Source organism: Lethenteron reissneri, chromosome 4, assembly GCF_015708825.2.
Source record: "Lethenteron reissneri isolate LAM-NWPU_2019-01 chromosome 4, ASM1570882v1, whole genome shotgun sequence".
NCBI classification, from domain to species: Eukaryota; Metazoa; Chordata; class Hyperoartia; order Petromyzontiformes; family Petromyzontidae; genus Lethenteron; species Lethenteron reissneri.
Genome location: NC_083782.1, coordinates 3,535,023 through 3,552,328, shown reverse-complemented (window position 1 = coordinate 3,552,328; position 17,306 = coordinate 3,535,023). Strand labels below are relative to the sequence as shown.

Genomic DNA, 17,306 nt, shown 5'->3' with positions numbered 1-17,306 from the left:
TCCCTGGTAAAACAAAATAAAAAAATCTATTCCCAAATGAGTAATTTCCAGGTAACTTTCCGGTATTGGAATGTTTGGCCAATAGCAGTTACAGTGAATCGTTCTTATTTTTTTCCCGCACCTACGATTACCACGCATGGCTATGTACGGTGCGAAAGAAGTTCACAACAACTACAGGAGGAAACCGAACAACCTGGAGGAAACCCATGAAGAAATACAGGGGCAGAGGGCATACAAATGTAACGTCGTCTAAACGTTGCTATACATTAACAGTCAGAGAAGACTCTGACAATCGTGTATGTTTTGCACCCAGAATGGGTAACACAATTTAATCAAATATATCGCTTCACAAATGAAACAATCGGTAGCTTGTTGTTTACACCCCTATGCTTATATATCCCGCAACTTCCTACGGAGCTCTCACAACCCATCCGCTCCCTCTCCTCTCCAGGCTTAACTGCCTCCAAACTGCTATTTCGCCTCCTTTTATCTCGACTCTCACACTCCCGTAATTGCCCCAAACCGACAGCCTCGTAGCTGCCAAGTTCACGCTGCCCCGACTGACAGCTCCCCGCCGACCGCACTCCACGTCACACCCACGAGCTGTTGGGATTGGGTGCCCCTGTCCACTCAGTGGTGCTGATAACGTTCGCAATTTAGCACCATGAGGTCGGGATCACCCCCCCTCCACTTTATCACACAGACTCTCAATGCACACCAGGAGAGTGTTTCACTACAGACTCCAAACGGACCAGCACACAATTCGGGAACTGAACCGATGTGTCTTCTTGGTTCTTTCGGTAAAGTCACGTAGAAGGGAAGTAATAAAATAATAAATTGTGAGAATTATTTTATTATGTTATATTTTTATTATTTTATTACTTCCCTTCTATGTGACTTTACCGAAAGAACCAAGAAGATGAATCCCTGCAGTCACGAAAGCTTTAAATCGAAATTGAACCGATGTGCTTTTAGCTGTTGAGGTACAAGCTATTAAAACAAAAACTATAAACTAATAATATTTTACCAGGTAAGGCCCCCCTGAGCTGTATAGCTCTTTTTCAAAAGCGACCTGGCCACAAATGATAGCTCAACAAAGTGTCCAGTCATCATGTGGGAATTTACATCAGCCAAGGACTCTTAATTACTCTTGATTCGTGGCTTGCTTTGTTTTCTTTCGAAAACAAGGCACGTTGCTCACTCAAACAGGATGTGTATTTTCAGCGCAAGATGTGCCCGGCTTTCGGGGTTAAACCGCTGCCGCTGCTATGCCCTCGCATTACATTAGCGGAGTGACACGTGATGTGGCCTGTGGGCTAAAACACAGAGTACTCGTGATGTGGAAGGTGTACTATATTATAAAACCACGTAAAATAATCATGGGCTGGACACAGATTTGAAAATGCAGCAGAATGTGCATATTCAGTCTATACCCAGGGCAATTAGATGAGAATGTATCGGAATGAAAATCATGAAATAAAGAGGTGAGCAAGGACCTGGAAGGAGTGCTCATTGGCAAACAAATCCCGTGAACGAAAATCAGTTACGAGTGTGACCCAAGAGGATGCGCTTTCAAAGTGTCCCCATTGCGACCATATTGGGTACACAGGCCAGGATATGCATCAGCCAGGTTGTCAAGTGAGGTCATTAGTGCCTTAGCAAGGATGGGGCCGGCCCGGTGGACTGCCTCAGGCATCCCTCCCGAGAGGTGATGGGGGGTACCGCTTGAATGGGGAGCCCGATTGTTGGTGGGAGGGGTGGGGAGGGATGGGGGGGGGGGATGCAAGGATGGCACCTTGCCCCGGAGTGCCAACCAAAGTCTCGCTACGGCTCTGAGAGTCGTGGACACAGAATCGGCGGGCGTGTGTGACTTGTGATCGTGCTCGGAAGAGGCCGGTAAGCTGGGGGGGGGGGGGGGGGGGGGGGGGTGCACGATACCTGCTGTTGTTCATCTCGGTGTTGTGATGCAGCTGGGTCTGTGGCGTCTTGGCCTCGGGGGAGTCGAGCGTCACGTGGAAGCTCTGTCACAGAGCGGGAGCAGGCAGCGTTCACATGATTAGGACGATTTGCGCGAGCGAGTGATGCCTGCCCATTCCTCTCTCTCTCTCTCTATGTCTCTCACTCCTGTGCGTGTCTCGCACACCCTTTAGAATACCACTCCGGGCCACACTTCTTGACAACCGCTCCGAATCAGCAATTAGACAAGGTCCCCCTTACGCATAACCACGTGAGAGGGCATTGAGGCAAACGTTTTCTTTTGCAAAAGGAGATTTAAAACGCGTGAAATGTCACCATCGTCATCATCGGCCACGATCAATCCACTGCTGAATGAGTGTCTCCCCACGCTGTTGTCAAATCTCATTATTCTGCGATCTGACAAGCCACGCAGCGCCTGCGGCGTGAGCTGATTTCATCGCTCCATCTACATGCTCGAGATCCCCTCCAGCGCGTTCCATTCCTCCACCGCCGCTCCGCTATCAGTCTCGACCATCGGCCATGGTCCCTTCGTGCCGTGACGCGCGTCCTGCCCAAGGCCGAATTTATTTCGTAATTGGGATGAACGACGACCCTAAACTCCTGCACGTTTGCTTTATCCGTGAATTCCTTTGTCCGCTTCTCAGCGTAACTCTGAGCGTGTGCCTCTCCAAGCCTATTTGGGCACTTCTGCGAGATTTCGTTCCGTCGGTATTTCACGAGCGAACTCAGTTTTTGTTTTCTTTCGAAGAATAATTTTCAATCGAAGCAGCGCTGTCGTTGCACGCTGAGCGCGAACGTTTGCCCCTCTCCATGGGCGCAAATTAATTCTCAAAGTTTCAGTTCCTCCAAAAGCACTGCGGCGACCCTGCTTTCCGGCAACGTGGGTCGCAGAAAATAAAATGCGAGACGCACAATGGCACGCGAAGAAAAGGGAACGCTTCGAAATTAAAAATAATATGAGAGATATACTGAACCGCCGAGCGATATTGTTTTAGAAAGAGCAAATAGCATGAAGTAAAAAAAAAATACGAGTGATCTATTAACTGCGCCAAGCGGCAGTTTTAAAATGAAATAATTCAGGTTAATTAAAATATAATTAGCGTAATGTGCTATATAAGCTGTCTGCGTTAATGGTCTCTAAAAAACAATTGTCGTAACGACTGGCCATTAGAGAATCGATCAATGAAATGAAATATTATTGCGGTGGCAGGGATGAAGAATGTACCACAGAGGCAATATCATTCCACCATAACTGGTACAATATACATAAGGTACCTTTAGAAAGCCCCCACACACAAATGGATTCTCGAAAATCCATACAAATAGGTTATCAATCCCCTTGTTTGTTGCACTGAATAAACGCGATATTAAAATGTAATGTAATTTACTTCAACTTAATGTACGCCAGGACCAAGGTGGGACATTCCCTGCGGTGATCTTATGGATGGACTTGTCCCCTGCCATAGGAACAAGGGGCTCATGGAGGCGAACAGAGGTGAGCGCCGGCGTGACGCAGTGATGACACGTGCGCCTCGCAGCAAGAACCACCTGGGTTCGATGCCCGACCCGGGCGCTGGTTTGCGTTGCAGTTTGTTGTGTGTTCTCTCCCCATAACAAAGGCTCAGTCCCATATACAGCAGCCGCACCTTAACAACCCTGGCTCCTCCCAGTTCAACCAGTCTACACAACAAAGGCTCAGTCCCATTTACAGCAGCCGCACCTTAACAACCCTGGCACCTCCCAGTTCAACCAGTCTACACAACAAAGGCTCAGTCCCATATACAGCAACCGCACCTTAACAACCCTGGCACCTCCCAGTTCAACGAGTCTACACAACAAAGGCTCAGTCCCATTTACAGCAGCCGCACCTTAACAACCCTGGCACCTCCCAGTTCAACGAGTCTACACAACAAAGGCTCATTCCTAGCAGCAGCCTCAGCCGCACCAACCTCACAATAATAATACAAAACTCCGATCCAGGTGCCTACCTTGGCTCCTCCCACCCTCAACCAGTATATATACAAGGACGGGTCTCTTAGAATGTCTCTTACTTGATACAGCAATCGTGCTGTGACGGTTCCACCTGAAGACGGAAGCTTGTGTTGCCTCCGAAACGTCGTGATTTTTATTTTACTTTTATTAATTTTATTTTTACCTACGTGACTTTACCGAAAAAACCTAAGAGTGTGTTCTCTCCCCCTCATTATTTCTTCACGTGTTTCCTCCGGGTTCTCCGGTTCCCTCCTGTAGCTATAAAAGGAGCACCACGCAATGGAACTTGGTCTTGGCCAAACATCCCAATGCTGAATCGTTACCTGGAAATAACTCAGTTGGGATTAGACTTGGAAACATTGCCCAGCAGATTGGGAATAAACCTGGCAGTACCCTCCAGCCGCCCAGAAGATTGGGAGGTCCACCACAGATTGTGTTATAAAGTCTGCACAATGCAAACTCAGGTAGAATATTTCATATAATCGCGGTGGGGAGGGGGGGGGGGCTTTTTACTTGGGCATAGTATGCCGACCGATTATGAAATCGATTCGGATGACTGGGATGTGGCATCCCAGGCAGATGATGAACGTGGAGTTATCAGGACGAAGACCGAGAGGCAGGGCCTAGATAGAGGTGGATCAGAGTGGTCAACCAGGATGTGAAGGACTGTGGAGTGGGCTTTGAGATGAATGAGTGGTGATTGTTGAACTTAATTTGCACCATACGTAGCTAACCGTGCTCATCAGATGTGCGGGCGAAGGGCAACAAACTTAACACGAAAAGCAGTTCTAAAAAATAATTTTTAATCTAGATTGAAAACATTGTATAGCTCCAGTGGTTTTCTAATATCAGAGGAAAGAGCATTCCAGACGGCTGCAGAAGCGCATCTGAAAGTGCACGATGCCGTGATCGTCTTTGTTCGATGGCCAGCCAAAAGCCGCTGCTAAGAGGATGACCGTAAGTTCGCGTGATGGTGGGAAGGCAGCCAAGATCCCCGCATGAGCTGGACAAATCCCAGGAGAAAATTAAAAGTAAGTCAGCCAATTAGGACCGTAATTCAGATGAGAACAACTAGTGCACTTTCCCTCGATAAGGCAGAAATGCCTAATAAAATGCCACGCACCAACGACGATGCTGCATTACAGTTTCATGCGCGCGCATGTGTGTGTGTGTGCGTGCGTGTACAACCATCGACTCATTCTGTAAACGATGCGTGCGTCTCTTAACAAAAAATCAACACGTTCATCAATTTTTCATTCAGGGCAGTGTTTTTCGAAGAAACCTGCCCAGTCGTTTCTTATCTGCACTCAGGCACCTTAGCCAACGGCAGATTCACAACAACAACAACAACCTCCCCATGTTACTTAAAACTAAAGATACGCTTCAATTGACACCAATTATAGATTAGCATTGTTATTGTTATTATTGATATCGGTTACCTGGCTGGTGTAGTGGCCCGACATGGACTTGCCAGACGCTCGCCTCTGCCTCTGGAGGCCGAAGCGATGCATCAGCTGCTCGACGACTGCGGTCAGCAGGGCCGCAGCCGCCCCGACGCACAGGAAGATGAAGAGTCCCAGCAAATGCTTCAGTCCCATGTGCTGGCTCTGAACGGCAAAGGGAGAGCGCGCGGATTTACCTGGGTGGTGGGGGGGGGGGTCTGCTCGTGTGTGCAAGGGAAACGGCGGTGTAGCAGCGCTACGAACCGGGAAGACCCGAGTTCGATTCGCGCTCACGGCCAACAGCAATTTTCTGAACCGGTCCTGGGCATTCCTCCAGGTCGACTCAGCCTCAAATGAGTACGTGGTGCGGTGTGTAAACATCACCACTAGGGAGACAAAGGCGGTCGGGCGTGGTGCTGGCCGCCAACCTCGTGTGCCGTGCCGGCCGTTATAGGCGCTACTCGCTAACAGCACTTGTCCAAAACAGTCTGATAAGGCTACACGGGGGGGGGGGGGGGTCTTTGTCTTTTTCTGTGTCAGTTTTTGTTTTGCGTGTGCTTTTATCGACGTTGTCATTGCTTATCCCACAAGTCGGTCCCTCCTGATTTGCGCTTTATGACAAGCAGCACGCCGATGTCGTGTTCAGGGGCCAAGTTCATTATTTCGCTGGAACTGGTTCTTGTCAAATGCACGTCTCGTTGTTTTGTCAACGGTCACGATGTTTTTTTTGCCATTGACGTGATCACCGCACCCATCGTGAAACGTTCCTGTGGTGATAAAAGACCGGTGTATACAGGGGCCGTCCATAAATGACGTCACGCACCTCGGGGGGTGGGGGTCAGATATTTGTGACGATGTGTGACGATTGGGGGGGGGGTGAGAAATGTGACGTCACATCAAAATGCGCAACTTTAAAATAAATATAGACACGTTCTACTTAATTAAAGACTTTTTAGTAAATGTTTCTCCTACAACATCAGAGTGCAGCGCCACATTAAATACGCACTACAATGACAATAGCTTAAATAGATTTGAAGCATGTTGTTTTTTGGGGGGTGGGGCAGAGCTTTGTGACGTCATATTTTAGGGGGGTCTGACTTTTTGTGATGCTGTGTGACGAAGGCAGGGGGGGGTCAAAAATCGTCTAAAATCGCGTGACGTCATTTATGGACGGCCCACAGTTGTAATGGGTTCGACTGAGGCGCGCACTCGATTTGGAGCCAACACTATTTATTAACACATAACACCAACGTGAACACTAGACACAAGGTAGAACCACCGTTACTAATCTCACTAACACTCGGGGAACACTGCACAGCGTGACCAAGGCAGGTGACTGCTGCCTGGTCACGAACGACGATCAGAGACTTGAGGACGTCTCATGGCGTCTTCATCCCGGAGTAGAACAGCCCAGCTCCCCGTTCACACCCCGCTTATAACTTATAACCACTCGGGCGTGGCCGGCTCCACCCCAGGCAACGCCCCCCTTCTCGATCCTTCCGGAAGGTCTGGGCCCCCAACCACGTGACACCCAAGCTTCCCCCTGGGGCCCCTGCCCCCCCCCGTTATTCGGTCACGTGTCCTGTTGGGTTCACGAGGAGTGCCACGGCCTGACACGCTCCCCGTGACACCCGCCGAGAGCTCCCACGGTAGTGACGTCATGTGTCCCTACGCTCGTACAGTCACGACATAGTAGTGACGTCATATGGCACTACACAATTATTACCGATTAACATCGCTAATAACATTAATGACACCATCGTCGTCATCATCATTCTGTAGTTCAGCATCAGCCAACCACCACCACCATGACTGTCATCATCATCAGCATCATTATAATCATAAATTAAGCACCATCACCATTACCACCATCATCATAATTGTTCACTGCACCATCATTATCATCGCCATCCACATTTCGTCAATCACCACCACTACTAATAATTATGAATCAACTCCCACCATTATCACTTGCCACATCGTCACCATTCTGTATTGCAGCATCATCATCAGTCATACACCACCATCACCACTACCAACAGTTTTCATTATCATCATCATTCTGTGGTGCATCATTATCATCATCATGATCATTCTGTGGTGCATCATCATCATAATCATTCTGTAGTGCATCATCATCACCATCATCGTCATCATCATCAATCGGCCAATGCCACCACCGACTACCATCACCATCTTTGACTTATTTTTTCATCATTAAATAATAACAGTTTTTATTTGATCTATTTACGTTTTTAATAAGACGCAGCAGACACAACAAAGGCCTTGGAGCGCCGTACAATGAAATGTATTGGAAGAAAAAAATCCAGTTCATCTCACATATGATAGAAACTAAGCGTTGGTTTTTAGTTTATTTCTAAACGGGAGAATCTCAGCGGTCAGGCGCAGAGTTCTCCAGGCAGAGCCTTCCGAATCTGCTGGTGGTGTCGCCGTCAAATCGACAGCACCACCACCACCAGCAGTAGCAGCAAGCATCACAACCATCCGACAACCGCAACAGACACAAACCCTCGCTCACACTCTCTCAGTCTCCAGTCCATTTCGCACAGAACCACAATGCGAACCCCATCACGCCGGCCCGGTGATCACATTTAAAGTCTCGCGGAATCACAGCGGCAAAAAATAATAAGAATGAGCGCCGCGGGACACAACTGTGTTATGTGAGGGTGGGGGGAGGTATTGGGGTGTTGGGTGGGGGGCAAGAGGGGGGCTCCCACCACGTGAGGGGGGGGGGGGCTCCCCCCCCCAATACTCACATCCTTTGATTTGAGTCCGTGTTGCCCACAGGGACCCGGCTTGTACCACTTGTCGTGCAGGGCACCCAGGTCCCCGTTGAGCCTGTACGTTTGAATCAGGTCCGAGATGTTGGCCGTCAGCCCAGATCCCTTTCTCAGTCCGATCCCGTATTCTGCAGCGGCAAAAGGGAAAGAAGGCGGTAATGCAAAACAAAAATTGTCGTAAAATCTGGTGCAGGGTTAAGGTGCGGCCCCGCAATTGCTCGCCGCCGCTACGCGTGCGGATATTGTTTTTAAATAGACGCGAGTGTGAGCGGCAAAGGTGCAGCCGTGCCACTTCTGGTGGAAGTGAACTCGAACAGAATCCCACTAGAAGGGGCAGTTTGGCTACTCTTCCACACTGGCCACACGTCTTGGAATAGGTCGCAAGTACCCACACTCTACCCCACCAAACGGAAACCTGCCGATCGACTAAGTCGTGGTGCACCCTATTTTTACCGCTCGGTGGCCAGAGCCGGGGAGATTTGATTTTCGTCTTTATTTTTAATTGTTTATCAGGGACCCAGAATACAAGCGAAACTCTGAGGAGGAGGGAAACAACAGGTCGCGAGCGTGTAACAGCGATACGCCCTTAACGCCAGGGACCGATCGAGGCCATTTGGGATCACGGAAAGAGATTTAAGAACCTGTGATTTACTATTGTATTTCTATTATTTCTTCTATTATTTTTATTATTTATTTTTTACCTACGTGACTTTACCGAAAAAACCTAAGAGTATGAATCTTTGCAGTCACGAAAGCTTCAAATCTAGAATTTAAGAACCTTGCATCATTGTTGCAATTGCCTCGCCATGAGATGGAACCGAAGGCACAGTGAGCGGTGTGCGAACTAACCATCGTACCGTGGCGGAATCGCCCTAAATAAAAAGTTCAACAATAAAAATATGAAGATTCAAACGAAATTGGTGTCGCCCCAAATTGTTTTGTGTGCGACCGTAACGCATGCTCCAGGGCAGTGTCGGAAGCGGCACACCACGGCGAGTGCGGAGATTCTGGTGAATTCGCGCGTATCCGAAATTGACATGATGCGATTTTTATTTTAAGTATACACAGAGTGCTGCAAAAAAATGTTAACACTCACATGGGACTATCATTTTTAATGGGAAAAGAAACGGATTCTACACTGTAACGTTACGTATGTTAATAGCCTCAAAAAGTCAAAGTCTCCACTTGTTTTTTTTCTCTTCTTGGCTCTTTCGGTAAAGTCACGTAGAAGGGAAGTAATAAAATAATAAAAATAAAACATAATAAAATAATTTTCACAACGTTTCGGCCACAACGCAAGCAGCCGTCCTCAGGTTGCGTTGTGGCCGAAACGTCGTGAGAATTATTTATTATGCTTATTTTTATTATTTTATTACTTCCCTTCTACGTGACTTTACCGAAAGAACCAAGAAGATGAATCCCTGCAGTCACGAAAGCTTTAAATCGAAAAATCTCCACTTGTTCTCCATCATTGTCAACGCGTGCCCAGAATCTTCTCCAGGTGGTCTCCAGAGCCCGGAGGCACATTTCTTGTGGTATTGTTGCAAATTCTCAGAAATGTTGACATTTTTTTGAAGCACTCTGCATATCGTAAAAATTTTATTTTTTCCGGAAATTTCGGTTTGGACGCACGAACGACGTCACCTCAATTTCGTGACATTACGAACCCTCCTAAAACAGGATTACATTTCCACGCGAGCGAGTGTTTAACGGCGCCGCCAATTGTTATCGTTTGTTTCAGTTCGCCCGCCGGTGGAAACATTGAACGAAGCGATCCTCGTGGTCAATTTGAGCGTTTTGAGATCTCCCCAAACCCCTGCCTCTGGATTCCTCCCCCGCATTCCTCCGTGAGTAAAAAAACATATCTTGTGGCACATACACATTGAACGTGAAAAGGACATTTTGAGGCGTGGGAGAACATTCTGGACCTGCTCCGACTGGACACCTGTGAAAAAGAGCTTTTTAGCTCATCAGATTCATCCCCCAGTTTTAAGAAAAAATATTCCAATTCTGACTTACGGAACCAACGATGAGACTGCTGAGGCTAAATCTGCCGTCGCTTCCACGGATGAGTGTTCAGCTATTGTTTTCTTGAATTCTGATTCATTTTATTTTTTATGACCTCTCATATGGGAGATGAGTCAAATCCTACGCTTGCAAATTGCTGTTACCTATCTCGCATGTCTGGAAGTTCACATTTTAGTGTATAAATTCACATTCATGTCTGTGTCTCTGCCTTTCTATATCTTCACAACTCTGTCTATATTGTCATATGTCTGTATATATATATATGTCTCTAAACGTCTGTCTCCGTGTCAGCGTAAATACGTGTGTACCTGAACATCGCTCTCATCACATTTCAGTCTGTCTCTCCGCATTTCTGCACATTTGTCAATCCGTCTCTGTATATCAGTATAGGAATACTTATTAATAACGGAGGAATCCAATGAGCTAGAAGCTCTTTTCACAGACGTCCAGCCGGACACATGTCTCTGTCCGCCCGTGCGTCCCTCTCTCCATCTCTCTCAGCACGTTTGTCGATCGCGTCTCTCCATCCCTCTGCCCGCCCGTCCGTCCGTCGTGTCCGACGACCGGCCCGTGGCGTAGCTCTCCCTCTTCCGGAGAGAGAATGAAGCCGGCGGCGGGGGGTGGTGGGAACGCCGCACGTTCAACATCCATTACGCGCGGGGCTGACGCGACGTAAATAAAACAGAGGATTAGGATAAATGACACAATGTGGACGGAGGCGCATTTTGGGTCAAGATCATCCATTGTGTGCGCGCGTGGGCATTCTCCACTTGAAGAGATTCGCGATTGATTCGTGGCCCGCGATAGTCGGATGCTCCAGAAAAACAAATCCTCGTCAGGTCACAATCATGAATGCAACTTTTGTTGATTTCCAAAAGAGCTTTTCGACGTCCGTGATATTAAATGGTTCCTCAATTTTCAAGTTTTCGTCGGGAATTTCATTATAAACCTAGAAACATGTAAGCTATAATTCTGCGGCAGCTATCTTGCAAGTAACCAGAGCGCTGTTGATAACAATAAATCGCATTCACAAAGCACCTCGATGCAAGCCACTCAAGGTGCTGTAAATGCCAAGACATAAATAAATGAAATATTACCCAAGGGGAGGAAACACTAAGAAGTATAGAATCAAATTGAGAGAACCTAAAGCAATAAATAAATAACTGGATCTTGAGGTGAGGTTTAAACCACAGCCAGTGAGCAGCACAACACTGGGGGAATGCGTTCAAACAGCCAGGGAGAAGCACAACACTGGGGGAGGGAATTCAGATGGCACGATCAGAGAGTGTAAAGGGATGTACAGGACAGTGGCTATAGGTATGTCAGTTTCCTTAACAAAACCGGATTATTTCCACGATGGGAGTTCAAATTCCGGCCAGGGGTCAATAATTTTTTTTCCCGTGGGGCAGACACCAACGAGAACACGTGCATAACTCATGGGAATTCAAGAGTTGGCTGCCTCGTGATACAAAAGGAAAAAGACGACTACGTCCCGCTGGCGCAGGGAATGTGGGAATTCCACCACCCACACGATGTCTGCTGGCGAGGTCTTCATCCAGCGGAGCGTCGATTCACGTGAACGCACGAAGACCCCCCCCCCCACTCCCCCGCAAGGTGAAGATCCCACACGGGCAACTTCGGCACGATTCATCTTCTTGGTTCTTTCGGTAAAGTCACGTAGAAGGGAATTAATAAAATAATAAAAATAAAACATAATAAAACAATTCTCACGACGTTTCGGCCACAACGCAAGCAGCCGTCCTCGAAAGAACCAAGAAGATGAATCCCTGCAGTCACGAAAGCTTTACATCGAAATTCGGCACGATTGTCTCATCTAATGCTTAGAAGGTGATGGAGCACGTTAATAAATGCTCGGCTTCAGCTGGGTTGTGAATGAACCCTCTCATCGTAGCTCACGATACAACTGTGGTGGACCGCAATGATTTATACGACTGCTATGAAATGGTATGATTGTTCTTACACGTTTGGATCATTTTCACGTCACTCGTGAAATCTAAATGAATCCAATACTTTATTGATTACTTTTTTTGCTTTTAATTATTCATGCGTGGTAGGATTAAGAACTCCCCAACAAAAAATATACACAGTATTTTGAGTGATTATTTTTTGCAGTTGTTCCAGTGATTGGTGATTGAACTAAGACCATTGATTTGCAACAACAGATGACACGGGAGTAGCAGAGAGGGCATGCAGATTGACTGAATTATTAATTTGAGATCGTAACTTTGCACCGGCTTTGAACCTTGGAATCATTTAAGGTGACAAATGAGTGAGTATTATTGCGAAGTATGAACAGGATTTTCCATAAACAGATGTTGTTAAAACATATGCTCAGCCAAATCACGCGAATAGATACACCTGTCTTAATAACACATGTTATGTTCAGCCATGTTTCAATCCGCTGCTGGATGAAGTCATTCCCATGTGCACCTTCGTGATGGAGGATGTCATCTCATTCGTATTCATACTCTTAGGTTTTTTCGGTAAAGTCACGTAGGTAAAAGATAAAATTAAAATTTATAAAAGTAATAATAGAAATAAAATAAAATAATAAATCACGACGTTTCGGAGGCAACACAAGTCTCCGTCATCAGGTGGGACCGTCACAGCTAGATTTACTGTATCAAGTGAGTATTTTTTACCTACGTGACTTTACCGAAAAAACCTACGAGTATGAATCCTTGCAGTCACGAAAGCTTAAAATCTAGAACTCATTCGTATTGTTTGTAATTCGTTCCGTCGTTTGTACGGTTCTATTCACTCTGTCCGTTTCACATGTTTGAAGAGTGTAACATGAGCACGCACATTACACAACTAAGACATCATAATTGTTTTTTTACCCTTCTATCTGACAACAAAACTGACACCTTTTTTACAAGGAGTCATGTTTGCATACACCACAATACCTGCAGCCATAATGCAAACAAAAAATATAACTATGATAATATATGCACTGTCCTTGAAGTTTATTGGTCCACACCCGAGACAGCTTTCCTTAGAGCCTAGTCTCACATGGGTTGGACCAGATGACGCCAAAAGGCGCAAAACTCAAAAACAATGCACCATCAGAGTATGAGAGCTCGGGGTAAGCATTTACACCATTGGAACCTCATTTGCCAGTAAAAAATATGATAATTTTTTTTTACCCTTCTATCTGGCAACAAAACTGACACTTTTTTTTGCATTATGGCTGCAGGTATTGTGGTCTATGCAAACATGACTCCTTGTAAAAAAGGTGTCAGTTTTGTTGCCAGATACAAGGGTAAAAAAACAATTATCATATTTTTTACTGGCAAATGAGGTTCCAATGGTGTAAACTAAGATATCATCTGGATGAATTTTGGATGAATTCCTCGTGAGCATAAGAATGTATTTAACATCATTATTCGATGCATACCTAGACGGACTAATGGACGGTCGAGCGGTGGACCAGTGGTTAGCACGCTGACCTCCCGAGCCTGGTCACGTGACTTTGATTCCTGGCTAACATTGGTGGCGAGTGACAGCTGAAGCGGGAACCAGTCCTAGCCCGACCGCCACGTTCGCCGGCTTTCACCGGTCAGTGTGGGTGAAGTAGGTCAAAAAACCTCCTCGACCATCACGGCGTGGCGAGGCCTCCATCTAGCAGCGGTTGGACGAAAGGGATGCACGCCGTTACTTGTTCACAGTTTATCTCCGATTGCGTCCCGACACCAAATCACGTCAGAGGTTCGGGCCTCTGTGAAATCATCATACAGTGCATGATTTGACGGCTATTTTGTGGTAAAAAAAATGAAGACAGGTTTTCAAACGGCATTAATCAATTGGAAAATGTGCCTAATCATTCTACATTATTTTTTATAAAAAAAGTCTAAAAATAGCACTCTCGTGTAGCATGACAATCTCCCCTGTTCCCATGCTCAAACGATACATCTCAATTATAGCGAAAGCACCCACGATGTCAATATGAGTCACAAATGAATTGCTTTCTTCATGGAGAAAGATAAGAGCTTAGCGCGATACAATATCTCATTTAAATGCACAAAAAACTATCGGCGCAAAACATAAACAGGGCGGGGAAGGGGATTTGGGGGGGGGGGGGGTTAGCCCTCTGGATGAAATACGAAAATACAATCACAATAATAATGCAAGCAAATATGATTTAACAGAGCGTCGTGAAAATAACCACTGAGTGCAATGACAACTTCAAGGATAGAATGCGCTACGCAGCTCGGCAGGGCAAGGGCGCTACGTACATGAAAATGAAATAGTCAAATGAAATAAAACCACACCGCGAGTTTGCCGGGAATTCGGCGTTGCAATTGATGCCCGAAGCTGCAGAGCTCAACAATTAACAACTCGCAGTGAGCGAGCAGAGTTCACGCGCGTCCACCCACGTACGCCGATTGCTTGTGCGTACGCACGTAATATGATACGTGAAATGTGACGCCCGCGGATGGCGTTGCCAACACCACCACCACCACCGTCATCACCATCATCATCATCTTCATCACGAGTCACGTGTATGCAGTAAATGTTTACGCGCCGCGTAATTATCTTGCGTTGCGAACATGGGGACACGCAGATTGCTGGGCCGAGAAGTAATTCATTATGGAATGGAACGAGCTAAGATTAAATATTTACATGAATTATTGCAAAAGCGACTATTAGCTTCAGAAAAAAAAATGGTCATCAGAAAGCATTAAAGTTTTAATTCTCATCAGGCCCGCTGCTGTAAGCAAGTCTCCAACTCTTACCATCCACTCTATCTCTCACTCTCTGGCATCTCTATTTGTGTGCTAAGAAGAAGGGCCATTGCAAAAAATTTCGTCGAATAGAAATGTAACATTTTAAGGCCACAGTGCTATTGACGGATGTGTCGAGTATTTTAGATATTGCGCTGTATTTTTTAAGAGGGGGCAGTGCATGGCTTCGCTCAGGTTGCAATTCCCACGTCAGAATCAGAATCGGAATATGTATTTATGCTGGAGGAATCCGATGAGCTACGAAGCTCAATGGTGTCCCAAAAACCTCCTCCTCTTAGCCCAACCTTTTCTGTAACACTGACCCCCCCCTTCCCCCCCTTGATATATCTCCCCTCAAGTTACAGTTTTATTTTGTTTAACTAGGCGAGAACTCAGGAGAGCAGTGTGAGTCTCGCTGAAATAACAAGAGCAGAACAAGTAAAGGCCTCGATTTTAAACGGTTTTCTTGAAGCTCACAATTTTGGCCCGCAATGAACAATGCTTTTTTATGATGTTGAAAACCTTTGAAAAGGTCCCCAGAAACAAATTTCAATTATTTAAACTATGATTTATTTATTCCATCCCCCCCCCCCCCCCCCCCCCAAAAAAAAATGTTTGCAGGGCCAAAAATATAAAATGTGTTTGCGTTTGTTTTGCTGGTAGTTGCAATCAGCATCATCAGCCAGTTTGCTGAAAATTGTGAAAATGTCCTCCAGTCTTGGGGCCTTAAATGGTAGGTGAGTGAGCGAGTTAGTGAGGGTACTTATTACTGGTGCGAAGAAAGACTAGTCAAATTATCACACTCGCAAGGCACAATACCCGGTTCACGTGCGCGAGGAAACCCGAGGACGAGGCACACGCTGGAACAGACAAATGAGGATAGCAGAAGACAGAGGTCAGTGGAGAAGGATTTGCCCGTGGTTGCGGCCAACCCTCGGATCAAGGACGGCTGAAGACTAAGACAGGACGAGCATTTCAGTGGCATGACTTATGCAAAATTGGACATTTTTAGAGCACAATTCACCCAACAAACATTTGAGATTGGCCACTCAGGAGGTTGATAAGTAGCGTCTATAATCTACAAGGTGCTGGAGGAAAAATGTTACTAAGTAAATAAACAAGGCTGTAGAAAATTACGTAGTCACGACATGTTCATATTTGCTCACACGAGACAGCTAAAAGCTATCGGCAAAGATTGATCTCAAAGATTGCACAAGTCAATAGATGATCTGTTGGTAATTAAACAATCTGCCTTGTTATATATATGTATTATTATCATCATCATCAGTAATGCATCCTTCCTCCGAACTTGTTTTGAATATTCGCAAATTAATTGCAGCAACGAATTTCTTATTGTTCCCGCCCTGTGGTACCCTGGCGGTTTTCATAAACCTTCCCTCACATCCTTCATCCTCGCCGCAGCAGCAGCAGCGGCGGCGGCGGCGGCTTTTGACTCGCCATCGAACAAAGACGGTGGTCACGGCATCGCACACTTTCAGATGCGATTTTGGCGGCCGCCTTGAACGCTCTGCCTTCCGATATTAGGAAGTCACGCGAGCTTTGCGCTTTTAAGTCATCGAGGTTGTAAAACTCATTTCTTTACGAATGATTTTTGTGTTTAGTTTGGTTTCCTTCCCCCGCACCTCCGATTCGCACGGATGGCGATGTATGGTGCGAAATAAGTCCAGCATAGATACATATCGGAATCAGAATATTTATACTGGAGGAATACGATAAGCTATGAGGCTTTTTTTCACAGATGCCCAGTAGGACATATACACACAGGGGGTGAGAGCCAGAGCAGAGTGTACGATAGATAAAAGCAGAAGGAAATGTTACTCATCCTCCATAATAGAGGTGTTTTAGGTTAGATCGCGTAAATATATAAATGTGTCGCCTGATGAAGCTAGTTGTAATTACTGGCGAAAAGTCGTACTCAGATTGTAAATGTTGTGGCTTGGCTCTCCAACACACCGGTGTGCTGTACTAGTATACTACACTATACACTACATTATATACTACACTACTATACACTACACTATACACTACATTATACACTACACTACTATACACTACACTATACATAACATTATACACTACACTACTATATACTACACTACTATACACTACACTATACACTACATTATACACTACACTACAATACACTACACTACTATACACTACACTATACACTACATTATACACTACACTACTATACACTACACTATACATAACATTATACACTACACTACTATATACTACACTACTATGCACTACACTATACACTACATTATACACTACACTACAATACACTACACTAT

At 45.9% G+C, this 17,306-nt stretch overlaps 1 protein-coding gene across 1 annotated transcript in view; it reads right to left on the bottom strand.

Moving 5' to 3' along the window:
* Window positions 1-17,306, bottom strand: part of LOC133349242 (glutamate receptor ionotropic, NMDA 3A-like) — a 90,831-nt gene that overhangs the window by 10,827 nt on the left and 62,698 nt on the right. Inside the window, exons 7-9 of the mRNA XM_061562572.1 lie at window positions 8,189-8,340; window positions 5,409-5,576; window positions 1,939-2,021 (exon numbers count right to left, since the gene is read on the bottom strand). Of these exons, the coding sequence (XP_061418556.1) occupies window positions 1,939-2,021; window positions 5,409-5,576; window positions 8,189-8,340 (403 nt within the window). The remainder of the gene's footprint in view (window positions 1-1,938; window positions 2,022-5,408; window positions 5,577-8,188; window positions 8,341-17,306) is intronic.